The sequence below is a fragment of the Pseudogymnoascus verrucosus genome, assembly GCF_001662655.1.
Source record: "Pseudogymnoascus verrucosus strain UAMH 10579 unplaced genomic scaffold scaffold_49, whole genome shotgun sequence".
NCBI lineage: Eukaryota > Fungi > Ascomycota > Leotiomycetes > Thelebolales > Thelebolaceae > Pseudogymnoascus > Pseudogymnoascus verrucosus.
In genome coordinates this window covers 192,022-209,838 of record NW_017263700.1, presented here as the reverse complement: position 1 = coordinate 209,838, position 17,817 = coordinate 192,022, and the positions used below count along the sequence as shown (strand labels likewise).

The 17,817-nt window shown below is 49.6% G+C and overlaps 4 protein-coding genes across 4 annotated transcripts; 3 read left to right on the top strand and 1 right to left on the bottom strand.

Moving 5' to 3' along the window:
* Positions 1–57: 57 nt before the first annotated feature.
* VE01_08792 (uncharacterized protein) lies at positions 58–3,474 on the bottom strand. The gene is made up of 2 exons (XM_059464006.1): positions 958–3,474; positions 58–906 (listed from the first exon to the last, which is right to left on the bottom strand). The coding sequence occupies exons 1-2, from the start codon at positions 3,084–3,086 to the stop codon at positions 654–656; spliced, it is 2,382 nt and encodes a 793-aa protein (XP_059319410.1). The 5' UTR covers positions 3,087–3,474; the 3' UTR covers positions 58–653.
* A 117-nt stretch (positions 3,475–3,591) lies between these two features.
* VE01_08791 (uncharacterized protein) lies at positions 3,592–6,422 on the top strand. The gene is made up of 2 exons (XM_018278210.2): positions 3,592–5,984; positions 6,052–6,422. Exons 1-2 carry the CDS (start codon positions 3,720–3,722, stop codon positions 6,271–6,273), a joined length of 2,487 nt encoding a protein of 828 aa, XP_018127112.2. The 5' UTR covers positions 3,592–3,719; the 3' UTR covers positions 6,274–6,422.
* A 569-nt stretch (positions 6,423–6,991) lies between these two features.
* Positions 6,992–7,738, top strand: VE01_08790 (uncharacterized protein; the record flags this gene model as incomplete). Its single annotated transcript, XM_018278209.1, has 1 exon — positions 6,992–7,738. One exon carries the CDS (start codon positions 6,992–6,994, stop codon positions 7,736–7,738), a length of 747 nt encoding a protein of 248 aa, XP_018127113.1.
* Positions 7,739–12,579: 4,841 nt separating this feature from the next.
* On the top strand, positions 12,580–14,764 carry PFA5 (palmitoyltransferase pfa5). The gene is made up of 6 exons (XM_059464005.1): positions 12,580–12,737; positions 12,792–13,094; positions 13,148–13,595; positions 13,654–13,780; positions 13,845–13,882; positions 13,931–14,764. The coding sequence occupies exons 2-6, from the start codon at positions 12,983–12,985 to the stop codon at positions 14,568–14,570; spliced, it is 1,365 nt and encodes a 454-aa protein (XP_059319414.1). The 5' UTR covers positions 12,580–12,737; positions 12,792–12,982; the 3' UTR covers positions 14,571–14,764.
* The last annotated feature ends 3,053 nt before the right edge of the window (positions 14,765–17,817 follow it).

The following is a 17,817-nucleotide window of genomic DNA, read 5'->3' as shown; positions in this document are numbered from 1 at the left end:
GTCGATTGAGGCTCGCCACGCCAACGTCTGCGAAGTGAAATTGCAAATTCATGGCGACAAGTTTAAGAATATTATAGGGAAACTACTTCTAATCTATAGACGCTACTTTTGGGCTTCAATTCCAAATTTATTTGCGAAGCTCCGACGATAAATGCCTCTTCGGGAGAAAACCCTCTACGTAACTTTATCACATTCCAGCTACCCATGTATTATGCAAATAGCAGTTGGCTATAGATGGTGACATACACAGTATTACAACGGATACAACACCATGCCTAATCCCTAATATCTATCCTACATATCCCAGGCTTCGAAGTTTAGACGTTATTACGCCACGACTGCCTGACGAAGGTATACCTCCTCCAGCCGTCCCTTGAGATCCACACGTCCCCTTCACCTTTGTCCCCTGTGGGAAAAACAGGTAATGTTTCGACGTTAGTCTATGCCCTTGGACACACTGAGGAGGCATAGTTGCCATCTTCACGCTTGTGGAGACCATATTCACGATATGTGATCCCGCACAGATACACCGCGTCCTCCTCGCTGTTTAACCGCAACCATATAGTTGATTGTGGCGCACGATGGAGTACAGGGTCATAATAAAGCCTCTACCAAATAGAAATTATTGAGATGCCATCGCATCGACTTACAAGTCAGCCTCCATCTTGACGACTTGGCAGCACTGGGATCTCGGACGCAGAGAGTGCCTGCAGAATCTGACTAGCTTCCATGTGCGGACTTGGGTACTCCATTAGGGCCGCGGAGCCAGCCATTAAATGATCGCCCATATCATGCTCATTGGAGGGTCGAAGATTTGGCTCTTGGAAGAAAGCGTGGAAGTCTTGCTTCATATTATCCAGGTCTGTGAAACCGAGGTTCTGGAGGCTCTGGTCCCAGTTATTGGTCCTGCGTTGTTAGTTAGCGGGTTAAAAGTGCAAGGTGAGTGTGAGAACTTGCCATTTCATGGCATCCAAGGTTGCGAACTCGTTAAAGAGAGCGTCATCATCGGTCTGGGAGTCAAACATCGGGTAGTATGGTAGCGACGCCGGGCCTCCGCTTGGCTGAGGTATATTGGGAGAATTGGCTGCTAGGGTAAGATTTCCAACTGGCAAGGACCAGGGAGTGCTTATTGGCTTTATTTCATCGTCCATCAATAGTAACGAGGGGTCGAACTGTATCGCAGCTTCAAGAATTGCTTGTCCGGACGAAGTGTATTCTGATGAACTCGGCGTGTTCATAGGCTCATCAAGTGACGGATGTCTCTGCGGTCGACTTTCCTTTAAATTAATATCTTTCCCAACTGTAGTGGTTGGGTTGGTATTCGGGAGGTTACTGAATCGTGAGAGCGGAACATTCGCTCCAGACATTGAAGACCGGAACTTACCCAGCTCCAAGAGGGTGTCTTGGAACGTAGGCCATGTCTGCGCCATTTCAGTTAATAACTCCTCCAGGCTATTTAAGGCCTCCTCAGAAGCCACAGTTCTTCCATGGGAAGCGTACTGCCGGATATAAACATGGGCTAGACAATCAAAGGTAGGAGGAACAGCAGCGAGCCCATAATTTTTCCGAAGGCCATCAAGTAGGTCGGGAAGGGACTCCTCTGCCCGGCTTGCCTGTCCGCGTTGGTGTGCATGCACAGGAGCGCGCGTGGCGCTATAAAGGCAGCTGAGATGGTACTGATGAGGAAGAAGTGGGGGGCCAGGTTTGTCCAGAGCTTTTGAGTCCCAGCCGAATTTACGGAGCAGTAGGTCAAACTTCCCATGGTCCTCGGCTCCAATAGAGTATCCGCAGACAATGGCATTTAACACTGCCGATATTTGAACCAACCGATTAAATGTACTCAGGGTCGAAGCGGGACCTCGAGAAGAGCTTTCACTGTTTCGACGAATCCCGATGCTGTCTACCCATGGGCTCCACTCATCCGAGCCATCCTCAAGCAACAGGCCGCAGTTCAACGCATCTTGCGCTCGGAGATGAGGGCTTCTGTTTAGTCGAGCTGCCACAAGAGTTTCCAATACAAAGCAACCGAAGAACGTATGCCTATTCCTGGACTTGGCATCATCTGGACACTTTTCAAGACGAAGCTCAAGTGCCATGCGAACTGCCTGACCAATGAGTGACCATGCTTGCTTCCATCTATTCATGCCCATATTTAGAAGGGTGAGAATAAGTAGACTTTGAATGTGTCCAAGCTCAAAGACGCCGTCTTCATCTGGGATAAGGCTTCGGGCAGTTTTATACGTATCACTTGCCATCCAAGGGTCGTTTTGCTGAAGACCGTGTGTCATGTTTCTCCGTATAATAGCCTGATGACATTCTGCGTAGGCCAATATCGCCCATAAGGCTGCATGGTCTCCAGAACCCGGCATGGACGAGGAGATTGATGTAGGATAGAGATAAGATGCCCGCAGAGAGTTATGTTTCTCAATAATTGGTAACCAGCAATGAGTATAAGAGAAATATACATCAAGAAGCTCCCAGGCATTGTGGGGAAGGTGAATTTGTTGGGAATCTGTGAGCTTCATTGCCTCTGAAGACGAGGCGCCATTGAAAATCGGCGCAGGAAATATGGCAGAGGAGGTTTGCTGCTCTCCTTTCACCGGATATGTTTCGCGAGGGGGTACAAATGCGGGATCGAATGCGGAAGCCTCAGTCGGTGGGGTAAAGGAGCTATCTTGGCGTCTCCTCTTCGCCGGCCTGTCATCAGTTATATCAAGAAGCGGGAGGAGCGAGTCTAATTCTCGAGATAAACGGCTTTTCCTCCATGTATCCGACAATGCCTCGCCATCTTTGCTGTTCCAGCCTCGTGGTAGAGCGTCTGTTCCGTGCCTCTGCTCCATCAAGGAAATCACATTTGCTTCGACTTCCGGTGCCTCCCGTATCGTAAAGCCCCAAAGGTTCTCCAGTCCTCGTACATACCCCTCCGGAAGCCCTCTTTTCTTTACGGCTGGGTCATAAGAGCACGAATGCCCTCGTACTGCACAGGCTGAGCAGACGGGCTTCGCGCCGTCACATTTATCTTTCCTGCTCCGGCATCGGTCGCAGGCCTGAGCCACGCGTTTGCGCTGAACTGCGGGAGGACTCATCGTCTCGTTTGCGAGCTGCGCGGGCAGCCTTCTACAACAGAATGCCCTTTACGAAACCGCCACCATTGGTGTGTGCCCAAGAGGGTATGTTCTCTCTTCCAAATTTATTCTCGAGCTGGCCCATTCTTGACCGTCCCAGAATTCTGGTCGCCAAGGATAGATTCGTCCTTCAAATTGAATACTTCAAGGAAGGCGGCTTGTGCCATATATGGAGCAGTTCCCGGCGCCTAGGAATTGTTGCGTTGGAGGGCGGACAAGACGCGGTTTCTGATATGATAAGCCTTTAAACTGGAGCCTCATATGCCACGGCCTCTACCGTTACTCAAGTCGGAGATAATTGGTGGTTAAGGTAAGGTCAGATATTGTTGTGATGTAACCCCGGCACTCATGGCCGATCAATCTGGGGATGTTAGATCCGGCTACCACGGGGAGATACTTTACCCGGTTTTGCGTTGCTGACTAACCAAAGGATCGGAGTTGACGTCGCACGACATGATTTGCAAAACAACAATTCTGGAGAAATAAAACATCTATAAGTTTATGAGGCCCTATTATGCATCTAGATATGTTGGGGCGAAAGTTTGATCAAGACTACCGCCTAATAAAGTCTTGCATTGTTAGACTCACGAGAAAATGAATCCTCCAATCATGGCGGCTTCCCCCACTACTGATATGGAAGCGCTCCAGGATAGGAACGCAGTTTTGGCTGAAATCGGCGAGCTTTATCGTGTAAAATCTCCGCAAGGCCGGCGAGAATTTGCCCCTAATGCTACTATTGTCCTCGTTGGTTGCCGTGGATCAGGCAAACGGTCGCTGGGTTTCATTGGAGCTATCCACCTTGGTCGCCGGCTCATCACAGAAGATCAATATTTCGAAGAAGTCACGGGACTATCTAGGAAGGCCTTTTTATCTGAGCATGGGCAGCAAGAGTTTAAGAGGAAGAACATCTATGCCCTCCAGAAAATGTTAAAGGAGAACACATCCAATTGCATTATCGAATGCGGAATGGGAAGCTTGGCCAAGGAAGCCCAAGAGACGCTGAAGGAATACTCTCTATCACATCCTGTGGTCCATATCGTTCGGAACTTCAACCGCATTCGTTACCTTCTCGGTCTTTCCGAGGATGAAGGGCGCCGGCTTGAGCGGGCTGACTCGGTGCACCGATCTTGTTCAAATTTCGAGTACTATAATTTACACGACCCAAGCTGCGAGGCTAATGGCACCGACAGCCCTCTGGACCGAGCAAATCCAAATTATTCCTTTGGCTTAAAAGATGCTAAAAAGGACTTTTCCGGGTTTCTTGACTTCATCACTAACAATGGGTATGGGTTAGCTGCTCTCGAAAATCCACTCTCGATTGGAGCTGTGCCGCCTGAGAAAAGGCAATATACCTTTGCCTTGTCCTTATCTCTTTCAGACTTAATCGCTTCAAACATCGACATGTCTGAGTTAGAATCAGGCGGCGGTGATGTCGTGGAGCTGAAAATCGATACGTGGACAGCAAGTATGCTATCTGTGATATCAAAGCTGGTGGCCGTGATTCGCAGGCAAATAGGGGTTCCCATCATACTCAGTGTGGTGGACCTTGAGGACCATACAAAATCAGGCCAGCCAAGTGTAGGTCAAGAGGCTCGCATTCCATTCACTCAAGAAATCGCTGTCATTTTACTTGAGCAAGGCCTGCGCCTTGGTGTCGACTACATCGCTATAGATTTGAATTTTGAGGATCGCAACATCAGACGACCCCTCAGTGAGAAGGGCAGGACAAAAGTCATTGCCCATTACTATGATGGAAGGCCTCCTCCTTCTGGATGGCTGCAATCAGATCGGCTAGCGCTTTATAGTCGAGCCCAGTCCTTCAGTTTTGACATTGTCAGACTTGTCCAAACAGCGAAGACGTTGAAAGATAACGACGACATCAAGATATTCTGGGAGAAAACAGCAGAACTCCCTGCACCGCACCTACCCATTATAGCATATAATGCAGGTAGCATCGGAATTGAAACTCTGGCGCTGAACAAGATTTTCTCGCCCGTCACCCATCCTGTCCTCGACCGAACTAGGACTCCAACCACCAGTCGCCTCACATCGGAAGAGGCTCTTCGAAGACTGTTCCACAAGTCCATCTTTCAGCCCCTCCACTTCTATATCAGTGGGGCTATGGTCTCCTACAGTCTCTCTCCCGCGATGCACGGGGCTGCTTATAAAGTTTGCGGTATGCCGCATGATTATAGCATTAATCAAACCTCTTCCGTCGAAGACTTCCTTCGCCTTGCGAACGAACCCAATTTCGGTGGTTCCGCGACCAACCAACCACTTCGCATGGACATAGTACCCCACCTCTCCGCTGTCAGCTACCATGCCCACGCCATTGGGTCCGTGAACACCGTCGTCCCGTTGCGCGCACTGCCCTCGTCTACACAGTCCCTCGCCTTACAAGCCACCGAACCCAAGCGTTCCGGTCAATGTGTTGCCCTTTACGGTGACAACACAGATTGGATCGGCATCATGACATCGATTCGTCGCAATGGGTCGCCGCGGAATGCCGTCCAGCCATCCAAGACTACTGGTCTCATCATTGGCGCAGGAGGCATGGCCCGTTCCGCCATCTATGCACTTATACGCCTTGGCTGCCGTCGAATCTTCATTTTCAATCGCACGCTTGCCAATGCTATTGCAGTAGCCGACCACTTCAATGCCTGGGCCGGACAGCTCAGGTTCGAGCTTCCAGTCGTCACGGTGCTGCCATCAAGAGATGAGCCATGGCCCGCAGGTCTGCGTCCACCCACCCTTATCGTGTCGTGCCTCCCCGCGCACAGTGTCGAAAACCAACCCGTCCCTTCGTTTGAGATGCCCGAACAGTGGCTGCAGAGTCCCACAGGCGGCGTTGTCATGGAGGTATGTACATCACCGATCTCTCTATGAGGATTATAGATTATTGAGACTGACTTTACTCACCTGACAGCTGGCATATCGCCACACTGAAACTCACCTTGTGAGACAAATCCGCGACCTTCGCGCCCGCACTGGGCAAGCATGGGTCATCGTCGACTTCTTAGACGTCCTGCCCGAGCAGGGTATTGCTCAGTTCGAGCTTATGACCGGCCGACGCGCTCCAAGGAGAACTATGCGAGAGGCAGTGATTGAAGCTGTGCGTGATGATCCACCAGGTGGGTTTAAGGTTTAGATGATAGGAAACGAAGGGATGGCCACCCAATCATGAAACGGTTATATGATACCTAAGCCACGGCGTTTGCTACCTTGCAGCCAAATATCTTGGCCATGCTAGAATACCCAAATAAGTAATCATAGCTTTGAATATAATATTGTTATTTGACCCCTTCTCTCTCGCACAAGTTAGCAACATATTACTGAATTCCAAAAATAGCGCCAATCCACAACAACTCTAGCTTTTAAGAATGTTGGACCGGATCCGAAAACCTATCCACAAATACACCAGGAACCCTCACATTATTATACCTCTAGATCACATAGAGTCGCTTGCATCGTAAGCATACCACGTTGTGTTACCCACCTAGTAAGCTGGACATTCCATTGCAACGCAGTCTAGGCCATATAGGTGCCCATGCACCTAAAATCGCCCATCTACACCGGACGCATACTACAGTAATCGTGCGCTTTGGGCACTACAGGGCATTTTATAGAGTTCCCAAAGAGGCAGGTCCGATGTAAGCAACACACCCAAACCGGGCCAGATTCCCCGCCTGACTCACTCGCGGCAAAATAAAAATCCCGCTCACGTGAGAATTTTGACTTATCACAATAGAAAAGTTATAACAATAGCAACCCCCTCCCGCTCTCTTTCCAACTCATCAAAGAACTCTATCAACTTCTCTATCAAATAAAAAAAATCGGCACGCACACGGCAGAAAAACGCCTCTAAAATGCCTCTTCCACTGCCTCCAACCCGGCCGGTACCACCGCCTGCAAGTGCGTCGTCTTCTGTGGAAATCCGCCCCATGGTATGGGCGGATGCAAAGCGTACAGGAGAGCTCGCGCAAGTCGCATATTGGAACGAGCCAATTTCGGATTTGACTACACCTCACCGAGCGTCATACCCAGAGGATCATTTACTGTGGTTTGAAAGACGGATCAAGAACCGCATGGTGAGCCCCAGGAATAGGGGGTTTGTTGCCGTAGGAGATGGGGAGACGGTCGGGTATATGCAGTGCGTTCGGCTCGGGGACGATGAGGGAGCGCTGCAGGTAGAGAAGGAAGAGAAGAAGTGGTGGTCGGGGTTGGTGGAGTGGGGATATGGCGTTTATTTGAAGTGTGCGGCATATGTGTTTCCAAATCGGAGTGAGAGCGCCGAAGGGAAAGCGGAATTTAGTAAGGCTGGGGTGTTGGAGTATGAGAAGCACTGGAAGGACAGGGAGGATAGGAATAATCGGTGGTATGTGCAGAGTGTTGTTGTGGCGGAGCAATGGCGAGGAAGGGGCGTGGGGAAGAAACTGATGGCGTGGGTGCTGGAGCAGGCGCAGAAAGAGGGCGTGCCAGTTTCACTGGAGGCGAGCATGATGGGGGAGCGTCTTTATCGCAGTATTGGGTTCGACCTGCTGGACAGGTTTGTTACGAAGATTGGTGACAGCAAGGACGACGAGGGTGGTATCATGATGTGGAGCCCAAAATGAGCTGAGATGCTGAGTTGGAGGAGCTGTTAGAGGGGCTGTTTTAGGGCACAAGTGGAAGCCGTTTGTCTCGAATTGTTTTCTTGTTTGGAGATAGAATAACGTTTTGTGGTTTCTATGATGTCTAGGATTGCTCATGTTTCACTCCGGGTATCGATGTCAATATCAGTAACAAACAAGTTAATAGTCTAAGCAATACTGTATTAAATAATGACAAACTCAAAAAACAAATGCAGGCGCCGTGTGCGAGGTGAGTCTAAATCTAACGAGTTCGTTCCGTTATCCAAGTCTGTTCGATCTGTTCTAGTAAGCTGTTCGTACATGAAGCCTGTTCCAACAAATGCAAAAACACCAAATGCCAATCATGGATGATGCCGCGCCAATTCTTAATCTCAGCTAAAAAAAGAAACACAAAGACAGAAAATAATATCAAAAATGCCCCAAAAAAAATGCCAAAACCCCGCCCCTTTCGCCGCTATATCCCGCTCGCTCTGCCATGAAGTCGAAAAATTCCCGTAACGCTTTGCAACGTCCCATGCTGATTCCAAATGATGCCAAACACCGAGTCCATAGTAACTGAAAAAATGCACCCTAGCTCCCTCGTAAAGCCCAAAGAATGGCCTCCGGTGGTTGTCGTCAATGGCGGTGGTGCAGAGACACTATTTGTGTGATACATAGACAGTGCAATAATCGCATCGATAGTGGGTACAGCCGGCGCAAGCGATGATGTTGACCGTCTGCCCTGCTCCGTTACATTCGCAACACTGCCAAAGCCGTGGGGCGCCGCGAGACTGGATCCCTGAGTCTGAGCCCATTCCAAAGCCCGCGTCGTTGGTGGAAACATCGGAGCAGTGCTTTATGCAATCGCTCAACGAGTGTGCATGACCAGCGCCGCAGGCTGTCATAGAATCGCTCGAGTTGGCGAAGGAAAGTTCATGTGGGAGTTGAGGAGCGGCCATATTCATAACTGAAATAGATCTTGAAGTTTGAGCCACACCGTCCATAGTTGTATCAGAGCTGTAGCTTTTGCGGCCGGTAGGGAGGAAGCTGGTTGGTGTTGGTGTGATATTGCTGGGCAATATATATTGGTGGCACAATTGATAGATAGAAATAGAGTGTGAGAGTAAATGTCAATGTCAATGGCGATGAGAGTTTTTGGTCTGGCCTTTTGACCCTCATCGGCTTCTAAGATCGTATATATAGCAAGGGATGCCATTAGGAACCGTTATTGCTGTGCCACAAATAGGAACACGATTGACCAATGTGAGGGCTAAACATAAGAAATCCGATCTCACTCACCGAAATGAGCCTGCCATGTCACCTAGAGCGCCCGAACATACCTCCTGAACCAGTCGAGGCGGTCGTTAGATCGCATGGAGCGTTGAAACCCAAGCAGTTCACTTGAACGCTCGCCCCAGCATCCCACAGTGGGGGGTACAACGGCCAGGTCAACAGGCATCTAACCCTATATGCCACCGTTGCGGTGCCCGGAAAGAAGGCGACTTTGGCCAAGCCAAGTGATTACCACTGAAAGAGTCCATCGATAGGCCTGTTCCACACCATAACCAGGCAGACTACAGCTTCCACGGTACTGCGCCGAAAAAAGCCTCACAGTAACGGGTTAAGCGTGCATCCCGACTGGAGAAGGGCGGTTTCGGTGAGTGAAGACCCACTGCGAACTGTTGGCATGGTTGTCGAACCTCCACGGGATACGCAAAGTGTAAATTTCGGTCATGTTATTCATTATATTCCCTTTCCCTTGTTTGGATCAGTTGCAACAATAGCCAGAGTTAGTTGACCGCCAACCCCATTGTCACTCAACTCATGAGGGATTATGCTTATGTTCAGGTTGAGGCTCAAACTCATCCAGGTATGATTGGGCGTTGATAAAACGAATCAAAGTGTCGAGAATTCAGGCCGCGGATACGTAACGTACAGCCTCGCCCGCCCAGCCTCAGCCTTGTAACCTCCTCCTTCCAGCGGTGAGAGACGACGACCAAAATACTAGAATTAGTATTGCAGTGCTGTCCGTCAGTACCATGCCTTCGGAGGTACGCAGCAAGTCACTCAGAATGAACGTGTCGCCTCTGTTTACCACTCGTGCCCGTGCCGTACTACGAGGCAGAGTGTGGGCTCCCTTTAAGTCCAGTTTTCAGATCAACTTTTGAGCCTTACGACCAACTAATACCCTTACCACTAACTAATACGATTGCGAACTGGGCTTCTATCGGGAGACGGCGGTGTCCGGGACCCATTCTAAAGAGGCGCATGTTATCTTTTAGTGCAAGGCTCAAACGCTGAGCGGAATGGGAGCAGTGTCGTTTTTTGACTCTGCTGGTGCCTGGCGGATGGACCCAGTCCCTTAAAATTTGGTATCACGTGAGCAGTATATCGCCCTTTTTGTTGGAAATGGAGGGTAGTAGGCTGGGGCAGTGCAGAAGAGGCATCCAGGGCTATGAAGCGTTGAAATGCGGTTTTTAAGATCGGAAAATCTCACCGAATCATGTACTCTTGGTCAAGCTGTGCCACAAAGAGGTGTGCATGTTCCACATTCCCAAGACGATGGGAAGTGTCTGTCTGGACTTCACTTAATGTTGTGGACTAGGGGGTGCTGAGAAACAGGCAGTGTGAGTGGTTGGGCATGAGATGTAGACGTGCCAAGTTGAAGTCAATTCCAATTATCTAAGAAAGCGATCGATAAACTATTCCGCCACCTAAACGCCTAGGCCTGAGCCACCCTTTAATCCAACCTCCCTATCAATGCTAAGCCCCCGAAACGCCCATCACCTGCTATGACCTGTGCTGTTCTCCTCTGTACTGTATTGCGTTGTCTCAAGTTGAATTCTGTAGTGTGCCGTCACTGGCCTGCGAGGTAATTAGTATGCAATGGCGAACCAAAAACAGAAACCAACAAACCAGTGTGCCATCCTAATGCCAGCCCATATTTCAAACCCCATCATCATCTGGTATACCTCGATACACAGGCCTCGCTCTTCCACGCCCCAACCCCTACCGTCTGTCCCCTCCAGTCCTCCTGTCCCCTTCCATCCTCCGGTTACCTCCTGTCCCATCCCCCCGCCACCAGCCTAATTTTTGGGTTGCCACTTGGTCGGGCTGTTCCCATCGAACAACTTGTAACAGTCACTCCTCATGCAGCCAACGCTGTTGGCAGCCAGATATGGCCCATCATCGCAGTGGGCACAGAAGATCATCTTGACCCATTTCTGGGCTTTGTGGTATCCGCACCCGGCGCAGTTGTTGACAGTAGATCCGTTGACGGTACTGCAGCCTTTGCATCTCCAAGCAGCCATTTTGATTCGAGTTGGTCAGAGGAAGCTGGACAGCTTTTGGTGCAGTGGAACAAAGATGTTTCGGATTGAAGTCGCTGTGGGAATGAGGATGGATGTGTTTATTGAAAGAATTGAAGTCGTTGTGGGAATGAGGATGTGTTTGAGAGGATTGAAGTTGCTGTGGGAATGAGAATGTGTTTATTGAGAGGATTGTGTGTGGTAGAGAATATGATGCCTCTTCCCTCAGTGAGCACATAGCTATATCTATATATATTTGAGAGTGACTTCTCTCGACTGTCTTTCGTATAAGAAGTGAGGCGTGACAGCGAGCCCATCACCACAAACCAAAGACCCATAGTCAGAAGCAACCAAACCCACCGTTCTCCTGGATAGCCCAATGAGTGCCCTGATACCTGAGGGCGTTACGGGATTAACATGGACAAGAGAACACGTATTTGAAAATAGGGCGGAGTGACTATATGCCTTTTCCAATCGATTTGAAGCCGGAATCACCGAAAAGTAGCGGTCTGAAGATGGTAATAGTGAAGTGGAGGCGGCGACAGGAACTGCGGTGCGCTAGTACACCGAGCAGCACACCGAGGCCCAATAGAATGAAATGAGCACCTCTGGATTTCGGCTTGGGAGGTCCGATTCACCAGTTCAAGGTAAAGGGGCAGTGTCATGGTACAGGGCGCCAGTGGGGAGCCATCGGAGGTATGGCCGCGAACATGACAAGTCATCCATCCATGGCCAATCAAAGGCTTCGATGGTAGTGGTGATCGGGCGTCATAGGCTCATTAACTGCGATGGCAGTGCTAGCAAACGCGTGACATGGGCCCTACTAGGCACTTCAAGCCCCGTGGCCTCACTTTCGTGGCATAAAATAACACGGCTGCCGGGGCTTTGAACTCTGTCCCGGCTCGGGAGGGCCAGGGCCTGTTCACCGATATGCAACAGCGCGCGGCTATGTATGAGTCGAGCGAGCGAGCCGGTATACCCCAGCCTTGAATTCCACATTTGTTCATTTTGCTCTTATGGTTTCAGGGCAATTCAGCCCTAATAAAACAACGAAGATAGATGAGGGCAGAGAAAGCGTCCCGGGATATTCTCGCTCGCGGGGTGGCTGAGCAGCCGTAGTACGCCCTGTACTGTAGAGAGAACGCTCCAGGGTCGCAATGCGGTCACATGTTGGAGTCGCATTGCGCCGATGATATTTGCAGTGTGTACGTATGAAACGAAGACTTATCTTAAGAGTGTATATTTCTCAATCAAATAAAGAGGGTTTGAGGAGCGTTTGTGCGAAAACATACCGTTGTTCAATTGGTAGGTAGTCGACATCTCAGCCTTGCCCTCCCAGTATAAAACTATCTCAACAAACACAAGGCTTTGTTAAAATAAATTGCTATGCTGCCGTGCATGAACTGCTCCACAAAATGTCTCAGTAAGAGACTGCTCTTAGACTAACGTCTCGGTGAGAAACTACACCGGGAGGAGGTGATATATCCTTGTCAGCCTTGGCCGGAGCCGCGTCGACATTTTGATATATTCATTGGCATAACTTTCATATTTCGCCTGTGACAATTGAACAGTCTCCCCTGTTCATCTACTGGGCACATAGGTGAGTTGTGTAGATGATGGTGGGAAGGTTCTTCATTCATCTCGAGAGAGGTTGCTGTGAGAAGTCGAACCGACGACGACGCGTTAATACCGAGGTGAGTCACGTATTTAAGTTTCTCCGGCCCCGAATGTTGTTGATCCTTGGCCAGGCCTGCCCAAGGTTTGTGGCAGTCGCAACGGATACGAATGTGTTTCTTAACCGCCAGCGTCCGCGACATTGTTGTTGATGAGATGAGGTCGCATTTAAAAGCGAATCCTCCAAAGTTTGGGGTCACATAGAGTTTTAGTATCTATACCTATCATTCATATCAAACAACAAGTTGACCTACCGGAAACCGACATGGCGCCCGTTAACCCGCAGGCCGTCAACAAGTGGGCTGGGCGCATTGTCCCAACTTTTCTTGCTGGCACAGTAACATACGCAACATATGTATTTGTTGCGCAACTCTGTGGTGAGTTTGAATTTGTTGAAGTGCCACTGAACGAAGCATGCTAACGAGACAAGTCAACTTCCTTCTCAGAGGCCATAGGCCGCGCCCTGGCATATCCGCTGCCCTACTCGCGATATACTTCGTTTTATTTCTTTTCATGACAATCACCTATGGGAGGCTCGTTTATACTGTCACTGTCGACCCAGGGTATCTGCCGCTGGGGCCCGCGGCAAAGAGATATAACAAGGCCGACAAGAACGTTTCGCAGGAGAATAACAGGGTAGCCGGCAGAGCTAACGACGCCTTGGGACCTGAATATCCATCTTCAGAGGCTGCGATAGCCAGAGACGACGGTGCAGACTCTCCTGGACTGGAGCTATTTTATACGAAAGATGTCTTTGTCTGTTCCCAAGATGGACGCCCCAAGTGGTGTAGTGAATGCGCCAACTGGAAACCAGACCGAACGCATCACTGCAGCGATATTGGAAGATGTGTCTACAAGATGGATCATTACTGTCCATGGCAAGTTACATAATAGTCTCGCCGACTTGTCCTGGAGCCCCAAAACTAACTTTGACAGGGTTGGTGGGGTTGTCGGAGAGAATAGCTTCAAATTTTTCGTCCAATTTGTGGCATACGCTTTCCTCTACTGCCTTTTCGTGGTGGTTGTCACGGCAATATATCTCAGTGAGGATTTGTCAAATACAGTGCGTTTACAATACCACCCGACACTGATATTTTACTTCAGTAATTTTGCTGACCTTTCTCCAGTCGGAACTGAACGGCCACTTTGTGGCTCTTGTCGCGGTGTAGGTTAGACCTGCCTTAATCAAAGACTAACTCTAACTGTCTACTAGCTCCGGATTCTTTGGCCTTTTCACTTTCGGGATGACATGCAGCTCACTACAGTTCGTTTTCGCAAACCTCACGACAATCGAAAACCTGAGCAAAAAAAGTCGTGCATGGCTACTTGCTGTACTAATCCCGCCAACATTCACTTTTCCCCAACAGGGTAATTATCCGCATATCACCTACCCACTGCCTCTCCCGGAGAGTGAGAAATCATCACCTACTGCACCATCATCACCAGCATCTCCACCGCACAGCGGGACCATAAGCGAGCCTGAGACTTTATTGGAACGAGACGCAAGAGCAACTAGAACGTTCGCCATTCTGCAGCTCGCCGTTGGGCGAAACCCATGGGACCTTGGAGCAGTTGGGAACTGGAAATCGGTAATGGGGAACAATTTCCTGGACTGGGTGCTACCGATTAAGCAGTCTCCATGTCGCAATCATGAGAGCCACGAATCTCAGTTCGAAACCGGTCGTTGGGTGGAAGAGTTGCTCGTCGAGGTGGGCTTCATGTCAGAACAAGACATGCGGAAACCACTCCCGTTCAGGGGAAGGAAGTTGAAGGGCCCGAAACGGAATATTATGGAGAAGAGTGGGGTTGCGCCGGCGATGACGGCTGAGTGCATACCGAGAAACGCACATTAATGGAGGAGGACCTTCTGCATTACGATTAATAGGTTACTTAGTCTGGCGTCTTTGGTGGGGGTTGTTAAGCATGGAGTTTGGCAGGGGATTGCATTGGGGTAATGTTGTTGTGGATATCGGAAGTGTCCCAAGGGCCGTGAGCACCACCCTATAGAATGGACTGAACGAGAGAAGAGCTATAAATATTTGATGACAACATGACATACGTGAAAGGCCACATTGACGTGCATTGCTTCCAACGGCGTTTCGTGTTTGGTCGTCACAGCTCTGCTTTACTTGTTGGAGTTTCAGCTCCGAATCGCCAGATTTCGATTGGCTCGCTCGTAGCAACACCGTTCCTACTATATTAGAATCCCTACCCGACCCATTAGCTGCCCGACGCCGGTATACCTTTTTCAATAATAGGAGTTGTTGAGTGACGGCTTGCTCCAAATGTTTACGCTATGATAGGTTATGCAGGTGTGGAACTTGTGTGTTGATTGAAAATAGGCATGTGACGCGAGTGCTGACGCACCAGCGCGTACAAAACCCGTAAAGCGAGGGATTAAATTGTTATAATATATTATCATAATGTTATCACACAGGGTGGAGGTTGCGAGCGACTCGACTTGACTTGCGCAGCAAAGTGATAAATGTACTCTGTCCTAAGATAGGAAAATATCTAGTACCCTAGACTTTTCGACACTTTGAGGGTTCATGGTATATTGTGTAAAGAGAGCATGGGATGCGCCTGCCTTCTTTATGTCCGCATTATGCCGAACCGTCGAAAGGTCAGAAAGCGCCACGAGCTTCTGGAGTCAATCTCGCGATAATGAACCAAGCCAAGTCTTCTTCATGGAAAAGCAACCTGCAAATCCCACACCTTAAGTAAGCACCCACTTTCTCAATAACACGCGATTGGCGAGACAGACTTCAGAAGATCCTAGGCCCACCGATAGATATCTCCATAGGCAGAAGCAGGGCGTCGAGAATCCCCTAACCCTGATGCACCTAGCCCCTCTCTGTGACAAGCGACGACGACGTGTGGTTGGTTTCTGGATGGCGGCCGCCCCATGCCATGACCGTGACATTGCACCGCCCCAAATCAATATAAAACAAGGGGAAGTGACTGGCAGAGCTGGACGTCTGGTTAGACGCAAGGCTAATAGAACTTCTGGGCAACGGAATGGGATGCCTGGATCCCTCAGGCCAGTCACTGTCGCGTGGGCCAACCACCAGATAAAACACTGTCCACGAAATGACGCGGTCAAGGACATGAGCATAATAATTAATGGATTCCGAAAGCTAGAGGTCGACCAGCAACCTCATTTCTTGGACAGAGTAACCACCCTTGACAAATGATACCATGTAACCATGTGATAGAAGACAAACTTGCTCAACAAGCGGTCAGGGAATAACGACAGCTTAGGTACAACCGACACCGCTGCTTTAAACCGCCATCAAGATCTCAAAAACTCTGCATAGTATTTTGAAAGACCTGCAAGGGTGCCTTTGGCATGGCTGGGTAGCAAAATCCCAACTGAGATGAAGCAAATTCCACTTGACGGCACAACAATATCCAAGTCAAACCCCAATATCAACACAAATAATCCGAAGCCCAACCATAGAACAGTGCCAATATCATCATGTATGGCGACGTCACAAAAGGGGGACATCCCTATCAAAACACTGGATTGCTTTCCACTTCCAGCGACGCCATCGATCTCGAGGATAATGTGCGATTTTTTGGCCACACATCGCCATAGCATCGTGGTTTCTCAATGATGTCTCCAGTCTTGCGGTCTCCAAGAAATGACATTCATTGATGGCTTCATCCTTAAGTCTTGACCAAGGGTTCGTTTATCTCCGGTCGTGGATGTGGGTCTTGACAAGTCCCGCACTTCTTGTGGCCACAGATACATATATCCGGTGGTCCGCTTTTGACAACATGGCTACCACAGCTGCAGCATTTGTACATCGTTGATAGCAGCACAGGGTTTGCGTTTGCAGCGTCCATCCTTGGCAGGCGTCAGTGGTGGTGTTGGTTGAGGGCGACGAGATGTTGTGAGTGGGCTGTCGATTAAGACCACTGGTTTTATCCGTGTTGGAGATTGATGTGCTGATATATGGGAATTCTCTTGTCAACCTGGATGTATCTCCCAGTGAGTGCGAGATGTGTCTTCTGGTTTGCCCCTTTATCAGTTACTGAACGCATAAGGGGCTCGACCAAGACTGAAGGGACCAAACTTACAAGTTGGATCGCTCAAAGGCGATGGTTGACCCAGAAAAACTATATGCCAAAGTTCAATGCTGTGCATCGTTGAGTCCTGCTGAGGTGTCTCGATACGACTCTTTATGTGTTTGAGTCTCGAGTTAAAGGGGCGTGCCAAGCCAGGACATACACAAATCTCTCATGGAGAACATCCTCATCTCACTGAAAGATAGAAGCTGACGACAGTTCAGGGGCTCCGGAGAAGCGGTGTGATAAAGAACTCTTTCAGGGGCCGGGGCATCATTGGCGTTTGCTCTCGCTGCGTTGAATCTCGTTCGCTGGTCGGTAATACAATGGCACCGGCCACTCCGTCCGACTCCTGTTAAGGCCAGGAATTCCTGTGAGGCAACGACGCGACTTAAAATTGCAAGAGTTTGCAATATTGTTCCTTTCAGCTGCTGCCAGTTAAAAAAACGGCCCACCAAACGAAATCCGTCGTTACTATTGTGACAAAGAATGTGCGACTGCGCGACGACATGGTACCCCTCTCGAGTACCACTGGCGATAGCGCGCGCTACCTAGAGATTCGCCTGGTCACAAGCTACTATATGAGACGTTAGGGATTCGAGTAGGCTCTGACTAATACCCTGGTACTGACACTGACTGGCCATGATCTTTTAACTACTGATCTCATCCTCCCCTTAATATATGATTGCAGCTTGTTTGGACGGTCATTCCAGGGGCTCGTCATGGGCTGATCAACAGTTTGCGGCTCCAGAAAGGTCCTATAGTTAGGCATTGTCAGGGGGATTACACCATCAGCGAACAGGAGTAACGCTGCTCGAAGGCGGCAACCAGTCCGAGACAGTGCATCCCCGATTCCCCTCAGAAATAGCAACTGAGCTTTCTAGCTCGCCATGCTGTCTCTCTTGATGATTCTCGGTATTGCCGATCGGCCTTGCATCAACCCTGTTGCTAGGAATCCTCGAGTGCATTCCATGGGAGGCTCTGCGGACGCATTCGGTCTATCGAGCAACGGCGCATGACCACTAGGCT